The sequence below is a fragment of the Bactrocera latifrons genome, unplaced genomic scaffold (assembly GCF_001853355.1).
Source record: "Bactrocera latifrons isolate USDA-ARS-PBARC rearing strain unplaced genomic scaffold, ASM185335v1 scaffold_128, whole genome shotgun sequence".
In the NCBI taxonomy this organism is placed as follows: Eukaryota; Metazoa; Arthropoda; class Insecta; order Diptera; family Tephritidae; genus Bactrocera; species Bactrocera latifrons.
In genome coordinates this window covers 518,164-540,135 of record NW_017534719.1, presented here as the reverse complement: position 1 = coordinate 540,135, position 21,972 = coordinate 518,164, and the positions used below count along the sequence as shown (strand labels likewise).

The 21,972-nt window shown below is 42.6% G+C and overlaps 1 protein-coding gene across 3 annotated transcripts in view; it reads right to left on the bottom strand.

The window, feature by feature from the left end:
• LOC108978828 (teneurin-a) overlaps nt 1-21,972 on the bottom strand; it is a 167,491-nt gene that overhangs the window by 124,877 nt on the left and 20,642 nt on the right. For 2 of the 3 annotated variants that reach the window (XM_018949295.1, XM_018949296.1), the window contains exon 2: nt 10,188-11,154. The exons of the other annotated variant lie outside the window; for it this stretch is intronic. In XM_018949295.1, coding sequence (XP_018804840.1) covers nt 10,188-10,333 — 146 coding nt within the window. In that variant the 5' untranslated portion in view covers nt 10,334-11,154. The remainder of the gene's footprint in view (nt 1-10,187; nt 11,155-21,972) is intronic. 3 annotated transcript variants of the gene reach the window in all.

The following is a 21,972-nucleotide window of genomic DNA, read 5'->3' as shown; positions in this document are numbered from 1 at the left end:
ACACAAGCAACGATGTATGAGCAGGGGCGTTATCGTGGTGCAAAAGCCAATTTTTGTCACAYCTTCTCGGCCTTCTGAGAACATTTTGTACCACCGATAAACGTTGCTTCGGTCCAAGGTAGCTTCTCCGTATGCCACAGTCAACAGTCGGAATGCATCCGCGCACTTAATTTCGTGTTTACTTTTTGAACACACCTCGTATGTCGCACGTGCTTTGTGGGATGCGGGCAAGACGCGCTTTCACATATGATGCGGCGGCTGCCACATTTAATGCAAGCTCGAGCTTTAGCAGCGCAGCTAACCGGCCATTCATAAACATAAGCGAACAAGGAGCTTTAGCGACACACTTGCCTGGTACACCAGTGAATTCACATTCCGCACACCGGTCCTTGAGAAGATGGCAATATTGTCAAACTTCCGGTGCCAAAGGTGGCATGTTAACAAATGTAACAAGTATCAGGGGTGTGGCTCCGTTGTTTCGCTCTTGTATTTGCATATTTTTTACACACTCACTTTTTTCATTGAAAATTTCTGTCACGTTTTAATATTCAACACGAAATTGCCAAAAAAACAAATACAAGTACATGATACTCCCGTATGGCGCATTCCTTGCGCCCACCCATTAGAGCGTATGAGCTCCATGCAAATTTGTATTGATTTCGCGACGCTTCGCCTATTCGAGTCAATATGGCTCACTGCCTTACACTTGGCAGCTCCCACATATTTCCTCGAATTTTTTTTGTGCATTGATTTGAGGCGGCCGTTGTATGTGTGTGAATGATTTTTTAGTTTCCAAAGGCGTCTGCTGCAGACAGATATTTAATTAAAAATCAATCGAGCTTTTATTATTATATTTTCATTTTTCCAAGCCAATCTACTGCTCCATGAACGCAGTACAGCCTACACCCTCACACAATCGCATATTGTCAATTTGTGGGATCACTGTAGGCGCCATCAGTTCGCTTATTCCTCCAGTAGGTGGCTAGCAACAGCCAATGTGCCCAAGATATTGATTAATTAAATAGACCGGAAATGATTTCATGACAGTGCGGTCCCAAATGTAGCAAATAGAAGACGAATTAAGGGGAAGAGTAAGGAGAAAACAAACTATTCAAACTAACCTCAAAGGAACACTCGTGCAACTCCCAGCTGTGGAAGTTAAGAGCTCATAAAAGCGTTAAAGGAACTTAATTATACCGCCTCACTGGAGCCTGAACCGTGTCTTTGGAACGATGCATAGTTTCTGATCCAAAGTCCCAAAAAAATACAGACTCCTTTGTCCGATGATCTAGGAAATGCATTTACTTTAAAGATTTAGTTGTTAATACATAATCTCAATAGAGGCTGCAACTACGCTCAGTCATTTTAATTTATTTAAAACCGCTTTATTTTCATATAAGTTTGTCAGGCAATTTATTGAATTTTAATGTCTCAACATGTTGCACTTCGGTTTCAGAAGTTCGACAAGTTTTACGCTTGGCCACTTTGCCCTCGAATACGGAATTGTACTTACACCCACCCAAAGAAGCGGGGGAAATGGGAAATTGCATTTCAAATAATGTGAGTGCAGACACTTTGCAGCAAATAACAACATTTTCTAAATTGCATCAGCAACAAAATTACGCCAGATGCCAAGCGGGCCACGACGGTCGGCATTCGCTGTCGATGGTCGCGATGTGTTCGCTCCAAAGTGCCATTTTCAGGAAAGTGAAATAAAATTTCATTTAATTCGATTCTCAGCAATTTGCTGAAATGACGGTTTTATAGTGTTTTAAGTGCAAGGCAACTGCAACCGCCATTGCACCAAGCAACGTACGCGCCCAGAGAAGAACGGAAATCATAAAAGCCACAAATAAAAGTACGAAATAATAAGGGAGAAAGCCTAGAGTTGAATTAAAAGCGAACAATCACTGATGTTGCACCATTCCCGAATGAAATACGCGAGTGTCATAACGGTTGTGTTTGAAAACGCACAGCGAGTATGAGCTGCTAGATTATCACTTAAGTAGTTAGTACGGACATAAACGTGTGAGTAAGTGCAACGAGCTGCCAATTAGCTTTGCCCGCTGAGTACAACATTGGCTCCAAAACAAGCGTTCTAGCTAAGGGACTGCAAGCCACAACAGGCACAGCGCCTGCATGCTTTCATTGAGTCATAAGCCCCAGCACTCAGTGATGCAATCACCCAGACAGAGCGGCCATTCTCATAGGAAATTAGCGATAGCTCAGGCGTATCTAGTGACGGCAGTCACCGGTATTGCATCATTCCATGGAGAAGCGAGTGCGCTTTGTTTACGCCTGATGCCTTAATAGAATAAAGTAATTTACGATATACACAATTGAAAGCTCTATGAAATTGTTTACGACTATTTTATTCCTTCATAGCGCAGGACTTCGTTTTCATTCGGTTTTGCCGCGGCAAAGATAGAGGCCAGTTGGAGGCTCCAGCAACACTTTTAATTGTTGCGATTCTATACTCAAGCAACTGAAGCCAGCTCTGCTATTAAATATTGTTGCATGCCGAGATACTCGCTACCCATTTGACAAACTTTTAATCGCCTGACAGCCGCTTAGTCCTTGATAACGCACTGCGGGTGTTTGAGGAATGTAACTGCAAGGTGTACCCTGCAATATTTTGCAAATCATATTCATGCCTGTGGCGTCTTTTCTGCAGGTCTTGGAGCATTGATATCTCTGAAATTATAAATGATGTTTCGCTCGCGTCGCCTCTGCTCCTCAAAGGTAGCGTACCCAGACAGGGAGCGCGTTAACATTCGCAAGATCATTAATCTTGTTCTCTCACCCGCGACGTCGGGCGACACACTTCTCTTTCCACTCTACATTAGGCATGTGTGAGACACTTCACCACCCCACCGCACCTTAACCACTTGCAGAGTCAAGCGCAGTGGATGAGTGAGTGAATGATTTTGCACTGTCGAAGGAAAGTCAAATTGCGTGAAAGTGAAATACAATTTCATGGCCGCGTTGTTTTGCCCATCGGCGGAGTGGTAGGACCTAACGCCAGTAAAGCTGCAATTTTTCATAAGAAAACGAAGACCAAAGTGTGATAGTTGTCGGGGTAGCAATGAATTTTCACCACCGCGCGCCGTAGAATGAAGGAGGAAGATTGAAAGGTACAAATCAAATGTCATGTCATTTAATTGCACGAGTTGTGCTAAAACGGAACTTCCCTTCCCGGTCTCTTCGCCTAAGTCACTATTTGGACACACCCTCATACATGTTTTTCTCCACTCACTGTATTTTTTTTTTTTTTTTTGACTTTTCTGGTGCCACGACAGTTCATTGACTACAATGCCAATCTGAACACATTGGGAAGGCGCAGTTGTTGTACACCGCTTGTTGCTGCTGGTGAGACTGTTGCCACAGCGCTTATGATGTTGTGGCATATAGTAATTTAGTGTAGTTGCATCAAATTGATTTGTGGCCATGGCATAGAATAGCGAACGGAGATCTAATATGCCCGCCATGTAAAATACCCTTCGCACCGCACCTCAATCCCTTCCCAAAAACGTTCATCTTTGGCAGAGTGTGAAGTGGATACGGAATACAACAAATGACGGATAATTTGACAATGTGGCATGAATGCACCTCCCAGGAAATACAAGTGTCTGAACAGGGTGGGAGCAGAGGAAAGATTGCGGTACCAAAGTGCCTACGGGTCGTTTGTGAAAGCGGATTCCTCGTTTGGTGTTTATGAGTTCAAACAAACATTTTTTTTATAAAAAGTGCAATATGAAGACACATTTCTGCATCGAGTGGGACTGGTATTAAAGCCGGGGTGCTTTCCCATTTTGTACAAGTTCATTAGAGCACCTCTAGTAAAATTGCAGTGAGGCACTGGTGTCCGTCCGCAATGAGTGTAGCCAAAAATCGCATTGAAATGCAAAGTCGTAAAAACGAAGTGCAATATTTGTAAGTTATTGCGATTATGGCAGGCTTCCACGAGGCAATGTTTCTGGCAGGCGCGGCTATAAGCTTTTAAAAAAGTAAGGAAATTAAGACATGTTCGAGCACGCTCAGGAAGGAGAGAGGGGTATGATTCTCCTGGGCATATGCGCGTTGTGCAGCACACAGCGCTCGCGGTGGCATGCGTCGCATGGCTGCAGAACTGCGGCGGCAGTTTGCCTGGCGGCGCGCCGATTTCATTTGCAATACTTCATTTGCCGCGCGCAAATTCTTCACTATTGGTTTTCGTTCTTTTGGTGTTTTATGGCTGTTCGTACTACAGTTAGGCGTCGCTGGAGGCGTTATGGACATTCAGTTTCGTTTGGGCTTCTATTGCACCCTTCACATCCCAGCTTTGAGTTTGTTTTATTCATTAAACGTTTTAATTTTATTGTTTCAGGCATATTTGCATTTCCTTGTAGTTACATACGTGCGAGTGAGTGATTATGCAGAACCCCCGAAGTGTCGAGTTTCAACACCAATTTCGCTTACTGTTTAAAATCGGTTGCATGAATGCAATCTGGCGGCTTGGTCAGTGTGTGCGTGTGGCTTGTGTGGAACTCTGTATACGTATCATAGCGGCTGCAACCGCGCTAAACGAGTGCTAAACTGTTTAGCGGCACCAACACAGACACATTTGCATAAATCTGTACGCATTAATCGTGATGTGTCATGTAAGCGGTGCCTCATTACGAGGCAGTTCCACCCTTCCACATGCAGTCGCGCTACGGTCGCTTCACAAGTTAGCAATTCTTCGCTCTAGACCTCCATGTGTTGCTACGAAGCATTTACATGTGTGTGTCTCTGTGAGTGCGTGCATCAGCAATTTAAAATTCATAACATAGCGCGCAGATTCCACTGGCAGGTCGAAAGCAATGAAAGCAGCACATAGCCCGTTATTTCCTTTGTTTTTGCTGCCGTGGCGAAAATGCACTCAGCCTCATCACTTCGGTTGTGTTCGTGCGTTCGCTGCCCGGGGAGCGCCTCAATAATATTAATGCAATTACATTCGCATTACGCTGCAATAAATCCTGCATTTTGCTTATTTTGCCGCAACTCGCGTCATAGCAATTCACACATCGACATGCTCGGCTCTTCGGCTCAACGGCTCAACGGCCTCGACGGTCTAGGCCACCCAAAGCCAGCCAGCTGTGTAGCTGTTTTATTCTTTTCGCATATTTTGCATTCCCTTTTCCTCTTTCTTTCTGCTTTCGCACTGGACGTCTCTCTTTGTCGGGGCACATGAGATCTTCGTCATCTCCGATCGATTTGCATTTAATCGAATTCTCCAATTCAAATTTGCTATAATTTGATTTCTGTCTTCCCATCTCTGGGACAAGCTAGCTGTCTGGCTGCGGAGACCGCTGTCAAACACGTGACTAGAGCAGAGCAAAATATCAGTTCCTTGTGGTACCCGTGCAGCTTCCAAAACCATAGCCAGCTTTGCATTTGCGCTATTGTGTATATCTTAATGTATATGTATGTGTGTTCGGGCATATTGGCATGAGAAACTTTCGTCTCGTGTTTCATCGCCTCTTGTTTGTTAGTGTTGCTGATTGATGTTGTCATCGTCCCGATGATTTGAAATACAAATTTCCTCACTGAAAGTATCAAATGGGGAAACGAAATGTTCTATGTTAATTGAGAGGATTAATGACTATTCTCTTAAGGCAGTGCCCGCGGGATCTCTCAAAGACGAAGTGAAAAAGCAGCCTCCACGAAGAGAACTACGATTTAGTGCATTTTTCGGCAACGAAACTATGTCCCGTTACTACGCACTTTATGTACATAACAGAAGTACTTTCACTGAACTCAATTTCATTAAGATCAAAATATCAAATTCGTAGACACATTTCTCACCCGTACCGTTATGCAGGCGGCCAAGCGTATAAAGAACGTATTGAAATATTAATCCTTTAAATAAAAGCCTATAAATATTACAATATGCTTTTAAAATTTTATTAACCCCTTCTCAATACACTGGGCGGTGGTTGCACACTGGCCGTTCGGCCGGAGCTCATATGCTAATTAAGCACACTTGAGTTGCTCGTTAAGGAACAATAACAATAACAAGAAGAACGTTGGCCAAAGAAGACAAAGAAAGGCGTTTCCACACGATTGCGTCACGCACGCGTATGTGTGTGGCACTGGGTGCAGCTGAGCGCAACAGATGAGTGGTTGCACATAAGGCTCACAAGCGTGAGCCAATGGGACCAAGCGTGAAGACAGTTTGTTGCATATATTACGGCAATGCTTGATTTATCAAATTGACAATTAAACGTAACTGTCATTTATGCATCCGCACGCACGAGTCCCAAGCACACATATACACACATACGCATGAAAATTGGTTGCAAGCCAAATGTGAAGCTGACGATCATGCGGAGGCGCTAATGCCGGCAATTGGTAAACGAATGTGGCGTTGACATGTCAGTACAATTGTCCCAGTTTCGAACGACGAGTCCGACAACAGCGCAGCGACAAGGCATGCTGAGCGATGCTACGCCCAATCAGGCTTAATTTTTTTCCGAAAAATCAATTGAATTGTTGCCGTCGTCACATGACCATAACTTCAACAACACAAAGCCGTAAAATGGAACTTCGCTTATCCAACCATCTGATTTTATTAATTTTTATATGTGTGTGATAAAAGCACTGGACCCCCGCTGAGGCATACACATGTTGGTGATGGCAATAATTAAAAATCTCACCAAAAACGATAGCTCCGGCTCCAGGAAACTGCATGACGGCAGTCTTAATTTGGTATTAAGCTAACCCCAAAGCACGTGTCGAAATACCGCTACCACCAGCCATCACTCGGCCTACGCGCTTGTCGCCCTGCACCGAAAGCCGTTGCTGCCCACAGTCGTTGGCGAGTGACAGAGCCAAGTGACAGTGCGGCGACGAATTCCCTGCTGTTTGCCGTGTGTTCAGCATCTTCGATCCACCCTTCTTCTTTGGTACCACATTTGTTCATTTCGTTTCAGGTTTAATATTTTTTGTTTATGACATTTTTCAAATAAAAAATATGTTGTGGTATTACATTTCCAATTAAACAAGAATGTCGCGCTCTGCTGGCCACCGGCCTCGTTCAACGCGCGCTTCTGCCTTTTATGGCATTTGTTTAATATGTAATCCAAAAAAACTCACAGAAGAGGAAATTAATAGGGCTTTTCATGTCGTAGGTTCGTAAAAATATGTTAACCGCTTAACCCTCGCGACCGACCTGAGCTGCAGCGCTCGAGCGGACAAGCGCAATTAGTGACAGATGCGGGCCTCCAGCCTCAGCAGCGTTTATACCTTTATTGTTTTTGCTTTTGCTACTATTGTTGTACCTTTTTAAAATTCAATTGTCATTTAAATACTCATTTCCATGACACTGGGACACGTAGAAAGTCCTAAGAAAGCGCACTCCGCAAAAACTACGACCAATTTGACTGCATTCCTGTATGGCAGCGGGAAGTTGCTCATTAACTTTTAATTATAAATGTATTTATGTAGACGCTAGAGTTGCTTGCTCTTTTTTTTTGAAGACTCTCCCACAAAATCACAGTACTAGGTTTTTTTGCTTTTCTAGCAAATTCAATTGTATCTTGATTACTTCGCCGCTTGTCACTTTTTTGCACATATTTCGGGCATTTGGTGATGCGCTTGAAGGGAGGAGCGTTGTCCATCTTAATTGACTTCCCAATTGAACCCCATTTATTGGCAAACTGTCGACACAATTTCCTGGGAATTATCCGTTTCACAAAATGTCAATTAGCAATGCTTCGGAGGCAGCGGTGGAAGACATGGGGACACACACTGAACTAATTGAAATTATGCAGAGGGGCACACACTCGGAACCATAAGCAAAGACGGTACATTCTGATAGGCTCTTGCGTTCTTTCAGACACAACTAATACAGTAATATCGTGGAATTGCGGAATTGCGGAATGAAACACGCGAAGTTGTAGATTGGGCTAAACGATTTGAAAATAATTAATTTATGGTAATTTTGCAGGGATTTCTGAGGACGCTAGGTATTGTTCGTTTTATATAAAAACTTTGTTGGTTTAATTTAAATTTTAATCTTTATTGTACTGTGCTAAAAACCTAAGTCAAATGACTGGGAAGAGGACTCCAGCCGGAGACCCAAGCTCTTCGTGGAGTGAAGGTCAAAAATGGGATATTCGGAGGTGAATTCTGTTTTCATAATATCGTATATGCCAAGTTATATCTTATTTGAAATGACTTTTAGTACCTTGAGCCATAAGCCAAGGATCCATACTCTCGACTGAAAAGAGAATAATTTCGAGTTTAGTCCAATTTTGCATTCATCACGTGTCCTGGCTAATAGGCACATATGAATGCGAACTGAAAAGTGTTCTGTGTCTTTAACAATCTCAGGGTACAAATAAGCCTGTGCGCGTGAGCGAATATGAGGCACTCCATTTATTTGAATAGCTACAAATAAATTCACCAATAAATTCACCAATTTACATAATATCCTCAAGTATCCCTTAATGGCATTTAGGTTCAGTAGGCAATGCCCTCATTTTATGTGCCGCACTTCCCATATTTCTTCTCTCATTTCATTAAATTCCTGGTCTTCGTTCTTTGTGTCCGTCGCTTCCACGCATCGAAACGTGTTTATGTATAGCCGAAAGGATTTTCTCTAATAGTCGCTAATGTTGTAATATGTTGCCATTGTTATTTCGTTTTTATTATATTTATATTTGTTTTTGTACGCCCATTTGTACACATTTGTTGTTGCCGTTTTTATGGCCTGAGTTCGGCTAATTTGCCATATTGCTTATGTGCTCGTTATCCTACGAATGGTTACCTTCCCTGCGGGCACTCACAAAGGCCATGCCTCAACCACCCCTTTGCCCTCTCGCCTATTTGCTTTCAACCGAGCGTCTTAACCTGCCCTCTACCCGCCGGCACTCTCGGCTTGGTCGATGGCTTCAGCACGCGCTTCCTATAAACTTTCATTTAGCTTTGTTAACTGTCGAAATGGTGCGCGTAACGGGAACACGTGCCCTATTTTACACATAACAACAATTGCTCTTGCACATAAGTACATATGTATATATGTATATGCACATGAATGGGGTTTGTACTTGCTCGCAGACATTGAGTTCGAAATCGAGAAAGAAACTGAGACACGCCGAAGCCCTTGCCAAGTCGCGCAGATAGCGTAATCCCTTTGAATGTTGTTGCCGTCCGTTGTGCTGCACTCGAGTCCTGCACCCCCGTAAACAGAAACACACATTCGTATGTTTAGCTCTCTGACTTTCCATCGTCGCACTGGGCAACCGTGTGCTTACTTTATGTGCCACTGCACTTCCAGGTGCGAGCAAATGGAGGCCAGCAGTGCCCTTTCAGCGTGCTTTGCGAGCAGCTGTGCCGCAAGGGTCGATCTATATATGCCGCTGCATTGCAAGTGAGCTTAAATTGTGCCCAGCAGTCAAGACGGTAGCTGTTTCAACTACAGCTCACGAAAGGCGGCATACAACAAGCATTCGTGCACAAAAATTATTCCGCGGTGCGCTTAGAACACTCTTTGACTGGCGTTGCCGCTACCGCTGGTTTTTCGCGCCGCTTTACACTTTTTCATGGCAAGTAGCAAGTTCACAGTCACTTTGATCGCGCCTGTCCTCCTTTTCCACGCGCGGCGCTCCTCAACATTGGCGTTTTAAGGCTTCCGCCTGCTTCAAAGACGCTGCGCCGTGCCGTCTACCTGAAACGCAACGCAAATAAATGTGCATACTTTGCGGCATTCCAGCGCTGCGTTATCTAGCGCTCTCGGTCGGTCTGTCGTGTTTTATGTTCACGCCGGTTCAAAAGCATAAATTTCAAGTAGTTCAACTGTCCGCATTTGCCGCAATATGCGGCAATAGCACAACGCTAAATTTGTAGGTGCATATTTTTGAAAACACAAGATTGTTATCAGCGAACATTCGCATTCGCTTCAAGTATCAGTTTTTTTATAGCTTCCGAAAAGCTTCCTCACCTGTACGCGAACAGCCTTGTGGCTCTGTGCAAGGTGCGATCAAGCAAAATTATTGTCGCTGAAATCATATTTAAACGTGCGAATTTATTTTTTAAATGAAATTATTTCAAAATCGAATTATTGCCAAGATCACCTACCATATGCGCACATATGTAGCTTCGCCTTGAAAATCTCGTTTGTTTCTAAAAGGAAATTAAAAGCCAAGAGAAGAGTAGGAATTTACCTGTTTGAGTGGTTGGGTTCGTGAGCAAATGGTTCGGCGTAGATGTTTCGGACGGGCGGAACCCGGCGCGGCAATGGCGGTGGCACTGGATTATAACCGTCCATGATTGTATCACAATCGGAGTATTTCATTGATTTCATAGTCATTTTGATATATTTCTTGCTGTTACTTTTACAGATTTGTCTGGTGATTTAATTCGTTCCTTAATTTTTTTCAACAACGCCTCTTCGCTGCGTACATTGCGCAGCTTCGTCTTGTATATATTGTATTAAAATTACTTTAATTAATTTCGCAGTCGCTTATTGCGCTGACTACAACACCGGAAACGGGCGAATCGAATTAAAAATCGCCTTTCAAGAACATATCTCGCTATTCTGCTGTTGCGCGCTCCGAACTCTCCTCTTCACTCACCGCGGATATATTTATTATAAACATTATTTATTTTGTTTTGGGTTTCTTTCGTCGCTTTTATTTATTATTACTTTTTTTTTGTAATTCGAAATTTACTGCACGCTTTTCACGGCGAATTTGTTGCACAAATATCGCGGACGCTGCGCGAATTCGGAATTAAAAAGGGAAAATGTGCGAATTTCTACGCCTACCGCTCGCGAAGACACGAGTTTATCTGCCGCATGCACGCCTACAGATGTATTATTTGACGTTTTCCGCACGCGTTGCACTATAAATTTAAAGTCCGCGTTTCTTATTTTTAATTCTCATCAATTAATTCGCAGGGAAATTCTCCTTCTTAATGCAGACGCTGCAAATGATCTGGCATCCGAGTTCAGTCCTTCAGCGATTGCGAGGGCGGACGCGCGTTCTTCAAAAGCCGTTTTGACGCATTTCGACTTAATTGAATGCAAATATTGTTTTCTTCATTCCTTTTGTCGCTTTTGGTGGATTATAAGTTACACTTGGCACTCGCACCGTCAAAAGTGATCAAAACCACATTCAATCATTTGTTAACCTAGAAAAGAAAGCAATTGGAAATTGATATGAGCTCTTCATGACTAAGATCCATGCATACATGGAGCATGTTTCCCTATTTTCTGTACGCTGAGTGCCACGCCGCACGCCATCCCCTATTGTATCTTCCTCCTCACATACCCACGTGTGCTAGTACACTGATTAGGAGTGGCGAGGCCCCCCATCGCCACAATCGGATGACTAAAGAGCGGTGTTGAGTGTAAAAGTTTGGAGCCAGCTTTCAATCAAGGCTAATCAACAAACAAACGTATCAATAAATTTCATGAAATTACCAAGCTAATCGAAAACGGGTGAGAAAATGGAATACAATGTGTTGGCATTCAATTAAAATCATTATCGAAGACAGCAATTGTGGTGTCGATGTTGGAATGTGGCGTAAAATATGCTTCATCACGAAAGCGTATCGCCTGGCGTTGGCCGGATTCCGGCTAATAAACGTTAAACTTTCGTTGGAGGGACGCGAAGCGTTGTTGTTATTTTTGCTGAAAACTTCAATTGAAATCATCATCTGATTTGTTACTTGGCGAGGTTTTAATTAATGAATGTATTAGCTATTAATTGCAGCTCAAAAAAGGTGGGGCTTTTGATGGGCCGCCGAATGTGACGCAGCGTTTACTCTGCGAAGTACAACGCGCGCTTAGCGAAATTTGAAATTATGTTTCACAGGCTCAAGTATCATGTACACTGAAGTCCGCTATATATCACATAAAACCACTACGCGGCATGCGATCGCTTCCCGAAGTTAATTTAGAAATAGTCAAGCTTCTGAGAAAAACCTTCTGTGGAACTGTACTGCATTTAATAAGTAACCATATTTTGGTATCAACTTTTTGGTATTAATACTTTTGCACATCTGAACATATCGCCTTCAACACAGCAAGTCATTTATTGTTACTACAAGCGACCGTTGAATTGCAACCAAAATTTCCGGATTTCAAATTTGGTAATTCATATTTTGATGAAGAAAAACAGCATTTACACCAATTCCCACCCACGTTGTAGGCAAACACATGGCCCGGCGATTGTGCTACGTCATTGTCTTATATTAGATGAATCGACGCGCCCAGAGCGGCGCAACATCTTCGGCGCAAGCTTGGATTGAGCGGACGGCCACACAGGTGAAGACCAATCAATACGTGCGTGATGAGGTCTATGAGCATGACGTAAGCAATCTCTGCAAGAAAATATTTTTCGTAATGCAGGCGAACCTGCCGGCGAGTTGTGGGATTTACGGTATTTCGGGATTTTCGTTTCAGTATTTTTACGTTTTTGGAAACCAAAATATCAACTGAAAACTTGACGAAACACAACGAAAGAATGTAACAAACGAAAGAGTGTAACGGCTTGTTGCTAACTCCAACGCAACTGAGCATTTCTATGGCATCAGCAAGTTACCCACTTCTTTTGCGGGGCACGGTGAAATCTTTAGTGTTCGCCAACCAACCTAAGTCACAGTCCAATCACCTACACCGACAACAATAAAAAGAACGAACATACAAACACATCAAGGCGCTGAGTATTCGGAACGTGATCGTACAAAGGTCTCTCGGGATTTCGACGAAAACAAATTCTCAACAGCAAAACGAACAACGTCTATCGGAAGGCTTAAAACTCAACAACCAACCGCTCTTTTTCGACGGCGCAAAGGCGAGTGGAGAAAATAAGAAGGCTGGATAATGCGGTTACTTCATACCATGAGCTTTCACAAGTGCACGACTTAATACAAATGCGCTTATATATGTGTGGCTGAACATAAAATTAACCACAAAGCAAGCGCACAACGAAATGTTGCCGCGCACGGGTGGAATTGTGCCCATTGACCGCGTGAACGTGTGTCCACTCCACAGATGCCCTCCATTACATACTATGCTTACTTCGCAGGCAGAATGCCTCCTACTTCTAATCCAAAACGCTGTTAAAAATCCAAGCGTGCACTTGGCGAGCCAACAGACACACTTCAGTCCACTGGGATCAGTGCGACTATAGCGAGTCGTTTAGGCGTTCGTTAGTAATGACATAAAATTATTAAGTGTCCCATCCCAACCATACACTGCGCCCAGAATGTAGCTTTCCAGTCAAAAGCAAGGGCAACCATTGAACCAGCAACCGATGTCCTTGATGTGTGTCTGTTTTTCCGTCTAGACAATCTTTTTGTATCGGCGTACACGGACTCAACGCAGAATATCTCTTGCCAGCAGCTGCTCCTACGGACTGATGAGGCAATTGCGAAGGAAAGTCCTCTTTCGACGAACAAAAACAAAACTCAATAGCCACTCATTATTCCCGCCCTGCTATATGGTGCAGAGGCATGCACGATAACAACATCTGATGAGTCGACGTTACGAGTTTTCGAGAGAAAGGTTCTGCGAGAGATTTATAACCACTTGTGCGTTGACCTAGCGAATATCGCATTTGATGGAACGATATTGACATAGTTCAGCGAATTAAAAGACAACGGTTATGCTGGCTAAGTCATGTCGTCCGAATAGACGAAAACACTCCAGCTATGAAAATGTTCGATGCAGTACCCGCAGGGGGAAGCAGAGGAAAAGGAAGACCCCCACTTCGTTGAAAAGACAAGCTAAAGAATGGCATGGATTCGCTTGGTCTCCAGTTGGCGCCACATTGCAAAAAGAAGAAACAATTGGCGCGCTGCTGTTAACTCGGCTACTTTTGTCTGCGAAATATAAACAATGTTCCTGCTGCGTTGAATTCGAACATATTTGGGGTATACTTGGAGACAGGTCAGTTTCAAAATATTAGAACTGGTTAAAAAAGGTAAAGAGTGTAAAATAAGTCTTGACAAAAGGGAATACATAATTCCTGGACTTTTGGAATTTTGCATTGTTTTGCGTGTTCCGTTCTATATGTATGTGTGTTCCAGTGAAATCTAAGATCAATAACGGTTTAATGTCACCATGTCAAATCTTCCACTCCACATATAATATTTTTGAGATAAGATTAAACTCATCATGATACAGAATTATTTAGACGTGTAACACAGACGCCAGCACGCAAGCAACAACAAAGACTACTAAATGATGTTTTCTATTTATTCCCTGTGAAATCCATACCGCAGCATCCAGTCCAATTAGAGAGGAATGAGCGAACACTTCAGAAGTATACCTAGCCGCACACTTATACACACTCATATGTACACAAAAATATCCGCAGAACATATGCTGGGCCTTGTAGCAGAGCAGTCAGCGTTAATTAACAATAATATTGTTTAAGTTTTTATGCTACATGAAATTGAATGGGGCATTAACATGTTTAGAAGTACACATTCGGATTGAAGAGACCGCCTCGTGAAAGTGTCGCATTGTATATGCCAGGAATAAAGGGATGTTCAACTTATTGCAGCGTKAGAGCGCTTCAAAATAAGCATTTTTATAACATTTTCCATTATGGCCAGATCGAACAAAATAAGAATTTTTGGGCATTTTAAATTAAAACACCCAACATACCACCCATACAGTGGTTATTTATTATATGGAGAAACTATTTGAATCTTTTTAAAGTATATTAGAACAACTGACTTTTGACCTTTCACCCAATGACCCAATAAAAGGTTTCAAGCTTGTTAGCTCTCAATCATTTAATGTTTTTAATCATTTTCCATTGAAAATAATACTATGGTGCTTCAAATTACAAAACATTTCATCAAATACCTTTAAAGTTCACAAATTTATTTAATTTTCATTGCTTCACATTTTTTATAAGTGGTCTTGAACAAACCCCTCCGTTTACATATTTTTTGGTAAGATTTCAATCTGGCCATCGCTCGTTTCCAATTGATAAACGTCAAAACCTACTGAGCTCGATTAGCTGTCAAAGTTCAATAGGTTTTGACGTTTAGCAATTGCACTCTCACTTCCAGTGAGAGAGGAGTTAAGCATCTCTTTATCTCTGGTATATGCGCTGAAAAGGGGAGAGAGTTCGACACTGATTTTCATTAAAATCGGACTGTTAAAAAGCCTGTGTGTGCAATCACAAAACCTCAACTCAGACAGACTCTTAAAATCTCTAAGTTATTTGTGCGTGTGTTGTGCTCGCCTTCCGTAAGCAATGACGGCACTGCGGCTCAGCTTTCTGCCGTTAATGAAAAATGGTTGATCAATTATTAATTTTTGAAATTTATACAAATTTAATTTCATTTGAAGACAAATATGGGTTCCATAACTTTTGATTTTGTTATTATTACTCATACAAATTTTATGGTTTATAAAACATCAAAATAGATATTTATTAATCATAACAACGACCGCGAACGAAGATAAACGATTGAAGGTGCGAAGAACTTTTATTATTTCCTACTAACAGATGCCAATGAAATGAGAAGTCCATGCGGCATGTGTCTCAACGGTGGGGTGTAAGAGCATTTGTAAACATATAGCAGTAAAGCTTTCATTTCCAATAATTAAACTTGTAATACAAGGGAAGTGGTAAAGAGAAGTCCGATGATCGCGGAGAGTAGCGATCGCATCTGCAGTATGAGTCTGGAGCTCTTGACATTGCGTGTTGCCTTCTGCGGTATTCCGGGGTAATAGGCCAGCGCCACAAAATATTTTACCAAGCACACATACATACACATGCATGTGCACACTGTAATGCACACACATGCTGCAGGTCTGAAAGCGCGCGGAGCCCTTTGCATTACGGAATGCATAAATCTCCCAAGATGCGTTCCCCCGCCGCGGATGTTGGAGATTCTGTGTTGAGCGGCAGCCGGCAGCGCTGTGGCTTATTACTTGGGGATTTTCAACATAATCGACTTAAATCACAATAAAACAAAAAACAATAAATATGAAATGTGCACATCAGCGGCAATAAAGTCAATTAACCGCTTGTACAGCAGTCGGTTGGTGCCCTCGCCACCCCGACGACCGAGTCGACTTCCCATACACCAAAACACACAAGTGTGCTTATGTGCATGCAAGTTGTTGTTTCATTCCATTTTAAGCGGATTTATACTACGAATTGCTGATAAGACGCAATCTTCGATTTATCTGCGAATGCTTTTGTAATTATTGAAAATTTATGACTTACAAATAAAACTCAAGCGTTATTAGCATTTGAATTGGTTTCGTAGAAACACCCACAACAACAATAAGAAGTAGAGCAGCACAGTGATAAGAACCAGCAGTGCAGACTCGTTCATGATGAAATAAAATGGTAAATAGACTCAAGGAAATCTGCGGGGTCGCTGGCTGTCTGGAGCATCAGCAGCATCTGCAGCAACATGACACTTATTGCATGTCGCTTGTTTGTTCTACTTGCTACAAATACCAAAATTCCATTATTTTTCTCGTGCTTTAATTTGCTTGTTTCTTCCGCGCTTAACAAATTGAGTGATCTATCTTGTTGTCGTATTCTTTCTTCTTTTCGGAGACGAGTTTTATTGTCAATTTTAATGGTGATTTTTATGTGTGTTTCTGATAATTTGAATGTGCTCCATGGCTCTTGATGATGCGCTAATGTTGCGGCCACAAATTAGTGAACAAACGAATGGAAAACATCAAGACCCGATCATTAAAACGACGGCAGGGGAAGTGAGATATGATTGGAAATAGATGCATTGAGAGACATGGGAAAACCGCGAGAACTCGCTAAGCCAAATGGGGCCCCTATGCCTGAAATCTTCAGCTCTTCCGAACATATACTCATTTAAAGACATGAAAAAAATGATGATGAAACGGCGATTTCTAGAAGACTGTTTATGTAGCACACATTAAAATTTTTCTCTTCTGTTATGCTTTCGAAAAAAAAATAACACATGCTGACAATAGTAAATTGGGCGAACTCATTGGACAAGTTGCCTCGATAAATGTGGCAAGGTTCTTTGTATCGGAATTTTGAATATATTTTATGAGAAATGAAAGCGGTTTCCTAACTAGTTGTGAAAATTCTGTAAAAATATTTGTAGACCCAACGAACAGCAAAGTAAATAATAACTGAATGTTTGACAAATTCTCAAAAAGTGAGAAAGTTCATGAATTATAACGACGAAGTGCCGCTACTAAACCAAAAAGTCATAAAGCAAGCAAACAGCACCGACAACGAAAGCACCGTATTCATCGCACCAATTGAAGCATTCAGGAGGAATGCACAGCGATGGAAGCACTTGCAGTTCGGGCGGGGCAGTCCGGTCACGCCAACAAAGATCGCCCATAAATAGGCAACAATGGGTGCATTGAGTGCCAATCGCATTTGTTGTTATTGAGACCTATTGTTGTTATTATTGTTGCCGGGTTAACTTGATGCAGTTGATAAATAAAGAAATACGGTAATAGATGAAAGACAAGCGGAGTATTTTCGCTGGTTGAAGGGTGGTCGGAGAAACTGCATATGCTTGTCTTCTCGAACAGTCTCCGTTCCACGCACAAATTGATTTAAATTTGTTATTTAAATTCCCTTCTTTGTATGCCAGTTTTTTAGGAATATAATATATTTTGTATTTTGTAGTGAGTCGGAGGCAATAACGCGGCGCGTGGATATTCAAATCATTTAGTTTACGCCAATAAAATGCAGTTGATCCCATTTTGTCTAGCTGTTCGGAAAGTAACGGCCGAAGCCATAAAGTTACGCACAACAAACGCTTAACTTTTCCATTATCTATGCTCATCACCGTGTGTAACACGCTCGGACAGACGAAGTGTCGGCATAAAAAATAAGACAAGCGAACAGAAAAAAGCGTTCGTTGCTACATCTCGCTTCGGTGGCATTAATTGAACTTCTGTGTAATGTCAGATGCCGTCGATTGATCCACATATCTGTGCTTTCCTGCTTTCCTAATCAAACTCAGCGCTGCTGAAGCGCTGGCTTTTCGGGTCTCTTGTTGTCAACGTTTTCGTTTTGTCTTTTATCGTTTTTTCAGCATGTCAAAGCATGGCAAATGGGTGCAACATGGGCGTCGATTGTATCTGCGTGATGCCGCAAGTGTGAAGTTGTCGATAAAGGCGACGAGTTGATTAATACAGTCATGGCGACGGCACAGACGCGAGCCACATAAATAAACAAACAACCGAATCAAGACAGTTGGCGTAAGCGTTTTGTTCTTCTACATAATTTTCATTTCCAGCGACTTTCTCAGCCAGCTATTTGTTTGATTTACAAATTGATATTTTCTGTTGTTATAACTTAAACACTTAAAGTGGATGCAGGAAAGGGGTGTTGGATGCTTCTAAAATGTGTGGAATGGCCTTATTGCCACTTTGTTGAACAACCGCCACCAAATTGCTTCTTACGTACAGATTTTGCTCTCAACAAATATGAACATTACAGCATTTTGTAATGTTCGCCGTCTCGTCGTCGCGAGCCCCCGCCTGCTGCTGTACATTTAGAATATCGGCTGTGACTTTTTAGCGCTTAGCACTTTCTTATATCACTATATTCATGAGTAATTTTGCAAACACACAGATACTCGCCTGCCATACACACCCCATAAAGAATGAATACAGACCCTGCAGGAATTTCCTATTTACTGAAGCAGGAGTGCCGGCTGGCGACGCTGGCAAAACTGAAACAAACGGTTGTTAATGAAAAGTTGTTAAAAGCGCTTAGTTTTTTGAAAGATTTGGCTAGCACCGTTAGCCGGTAATTTGTGTGAAGAACTGAAATCAATTCTATTTCCAACGGTCTACTTGAGAGCCACACTCTCATTATTTGACAAAGTGTTACACGAATTTGCCCCGCCCTTTGCGTTTCCATCTGGGTACACAATAGTGGGTGTATCCATACATGCTTAGCGAGGGAATGGAAGCGGGAAGCGCAAGTACTTAGGTGTGGATCTATCTAGTTTCCTTCCTTTTGCATTTTTACCTTCGAGTTTTATCCTTTTTTGATTATAATACGTAAATAATTCCCATTTCAGCTCGCTGCCTTGCTGTCACTCGTAAGACTACACCCTCGACCCTTTCCCGTGTGTGTCATGCCTTGGTGGCGTGTTTATGTAGCGTCTTGAGCAGATTATAATCTCTCCAACGCAATGTGGAATGCGGGTTGACTGCTACTTCCACAGCGTCCTGTTTCGTTTCACTCTGTTTGTTGTTATCTTTTATTTTCGGCAAGCTCACATCTGCAGTATGTACTTGTGGGTTGAATCTTAGCTGGTGATACGGCAGGGCGCAAACGGAGCAGAATTTTAAAAGCTCATAATATGATTTATGCGACTCTTTATACTCCGTGCATGCCTCGTTTCTTATTTTGTCGTGTCTTAAGTACTTGTCAAGTGGAAAGAATGAGTGATAAAAGTCTTTTTCAAGGCAAATGTAAAAGAAAAGGATAACAAAAGCTGAAAGCTGCAAACGAGACCAGCAAAATAGCGTTTTGCGGATGAGGAGATGTCAGTACATCAAAATAAGTAAATACAACAACTTGCGTCTCCATAAGAATTCTACAAACTTCAAAGCACTATTGAAATATATTAGGAAGAGCTTCTAACTGACCATTTGGGTTGGTGATCTCCTGGGCTATAATAATCCATCCGGTGATGAAATTAGACGCATTTGTTTGTCTTCAAACTTACACGCCGATCAAATTTGAGTCTTTCACTTTCGTTGGGAGATTGTAGGCACTCAAACCAGCTCCCCGTGCGCATCACAAAAGTGAAGAGAAACTTTGCACTAAATCGAAGCGAAGGTAGCTCAGTTGAGAGTTCTTCAACGAGCAATGAATCAGACACTTCAAATAGACACGCAACGGCAAAAACAACAGCCTCAATCGTAGTAATAAACGCTACACAACACGAAAGCACGAGCAAACGCTGCTGAATGTACTAAACTAGTATCAATTTGGGAATTGAGTTCTTCAATTGAAGCCAATTTAACTAATCATTTGCTGGTTCAATACCAAAAGTTGTAGTGAGGAGCAAGCGGGCGACAGGAAGCTTTAAATTCAAATGCGACCCGAAAAGTGAGCAGAAAGTGAAACACAACTTGAGCTGCAACGATATCCAAGTAAGTCGGCACGGAGCAACAAAACGACAGCCAAAAGTCAACATAGCAAGTAAAGCAGTAGGAACAAAGAGCAAAGGGAAGACATGAGTCAGGGAATTAGTGCTGAAGGGGCTACGGATGAGCAGTAGTATAAAATACTCAACACAACAACGCTTGTAGTTGTAAGACGAGGTGGATTGGAAAGGCGAGTGAGGGAAGGTTTAAGAAGAAGCGGCTTTGGAGAAGCTGCAAAGTAGTAAAGATTGTCGTTGGCGGAAGAACGCATTTTGAGCCAATGTATTCCAGCAGCGCTGAACCCAAGGCAAGAATATATGGATGAAGGATGATGGGGAAATATCTGGATATGATGTGTTGGACTATGATGAGTGAAGGCAATAATACTGATGGAGGTTCCGTATGCAATACAAACAATGGGGAATAGGGAAAGTAGAGATGAGTGAGCAACCGAAATAGTGATGTAGCAGAAGGAGGAATGTACTTAAGCAGCTTTATTGCCTTTCACATGAGACATGTTGCACCACACATATATATGTACCCACAGTAGCGGCAACGACGGCGCAAAAAGGCGAGCTGATTCTTCCGCGACTTTGTGTTTACTTAAATGCAACTTTTGCTATTTATATCTTTCGTTTTTACAGTTGATTAAGAGTACCACTGCAGTTAGTTACATAAACGCTTACTGGGTGCTGTGCCAAAGAGCGCGCACAATTCATTCAGATAGTGTTAATATGTGGGTGAGGCGGCCGCTTCAGTTCAGGCTGTGCTTTCGCCACCACTTGCTTTTGGTTTCGTCGTAGCAAAAGTTAAATGTGGCATGGAAGATGCTGCGATATGCACGAAAAGCATCAGTCACTGTTGCAACCGTCGCAGCAGCTGCACCTCGCGTGCCACGAGCTCAACGTGTCGCACAGCAGCTCGCTTGCTACTCAATTAAAATTTCAGCGCTTCTCTGGAGACACATGCAGTTCAAGCAAGAAATCCAATCCGATTGCTCGGGGCTGCCAACGCTTAAGCGAGTGCCACAGCCGACCGGCGGGACGGGGTGGGCCGCTCTGACAATCTGCCGGCAGGAAGTGCATATCTTCGTTGGCTATGCAGCCTCGACGGCATAACAGTGTATTTGTTTGCTTTCATTCGTGCACCGAGCACTTCAGCCGCGCACGCATTCATTCATTAATTCATCGGCTGCTCGGCTTACTCGGCTTGCTCCTTTCCTCATCCATTCGCACCAAAGTATCTTTCATGTGCATTTCGCAATTGACTTTTAGACACTTCTGAAGTTACCGCCGCCGCCGCCGCCGCCGTCTATCCGCGATTCCACCGCCAGGTTTTTGCGGAAAATTTACGACTGCTCTGCCGTATCTGCCGCGCGCTGGATTTGCGTAGAAGCGAATCGGCCTGCCCGCACTTGCGGATAGTGGGCCTACCATTACGCTGACTTTCATGATGTACACTCACGTGTGCCCGGGCCCCACGCTAATTAAATATCTATGAATGACGGCTGGCGTTCATTTGCTTCGGATGCCCAATTTCTCGGGGCTGTTGTCAGTGCTGCTAGTCCATCTGTGTGCACGCCGCCACCATTGAAACCATATACATATACAGACATTTACTCGTGTATGTGAATGTTGGATAGTTCACGGATATTTTCGTATTTGCTTATTTACCCGCCTGCGGTTAGCTGAGTCTATTTGGTTGTTAATTTGGAAATTTAAGTGACTGCAGGAAATCATTCAACTTATAAATAAACAAATATATATATGCCGACATATACATTCATGATGTAATTTTACGCGAACATAGAAATGTTGATATGGACTAGAACAATCAATGAATCTGGG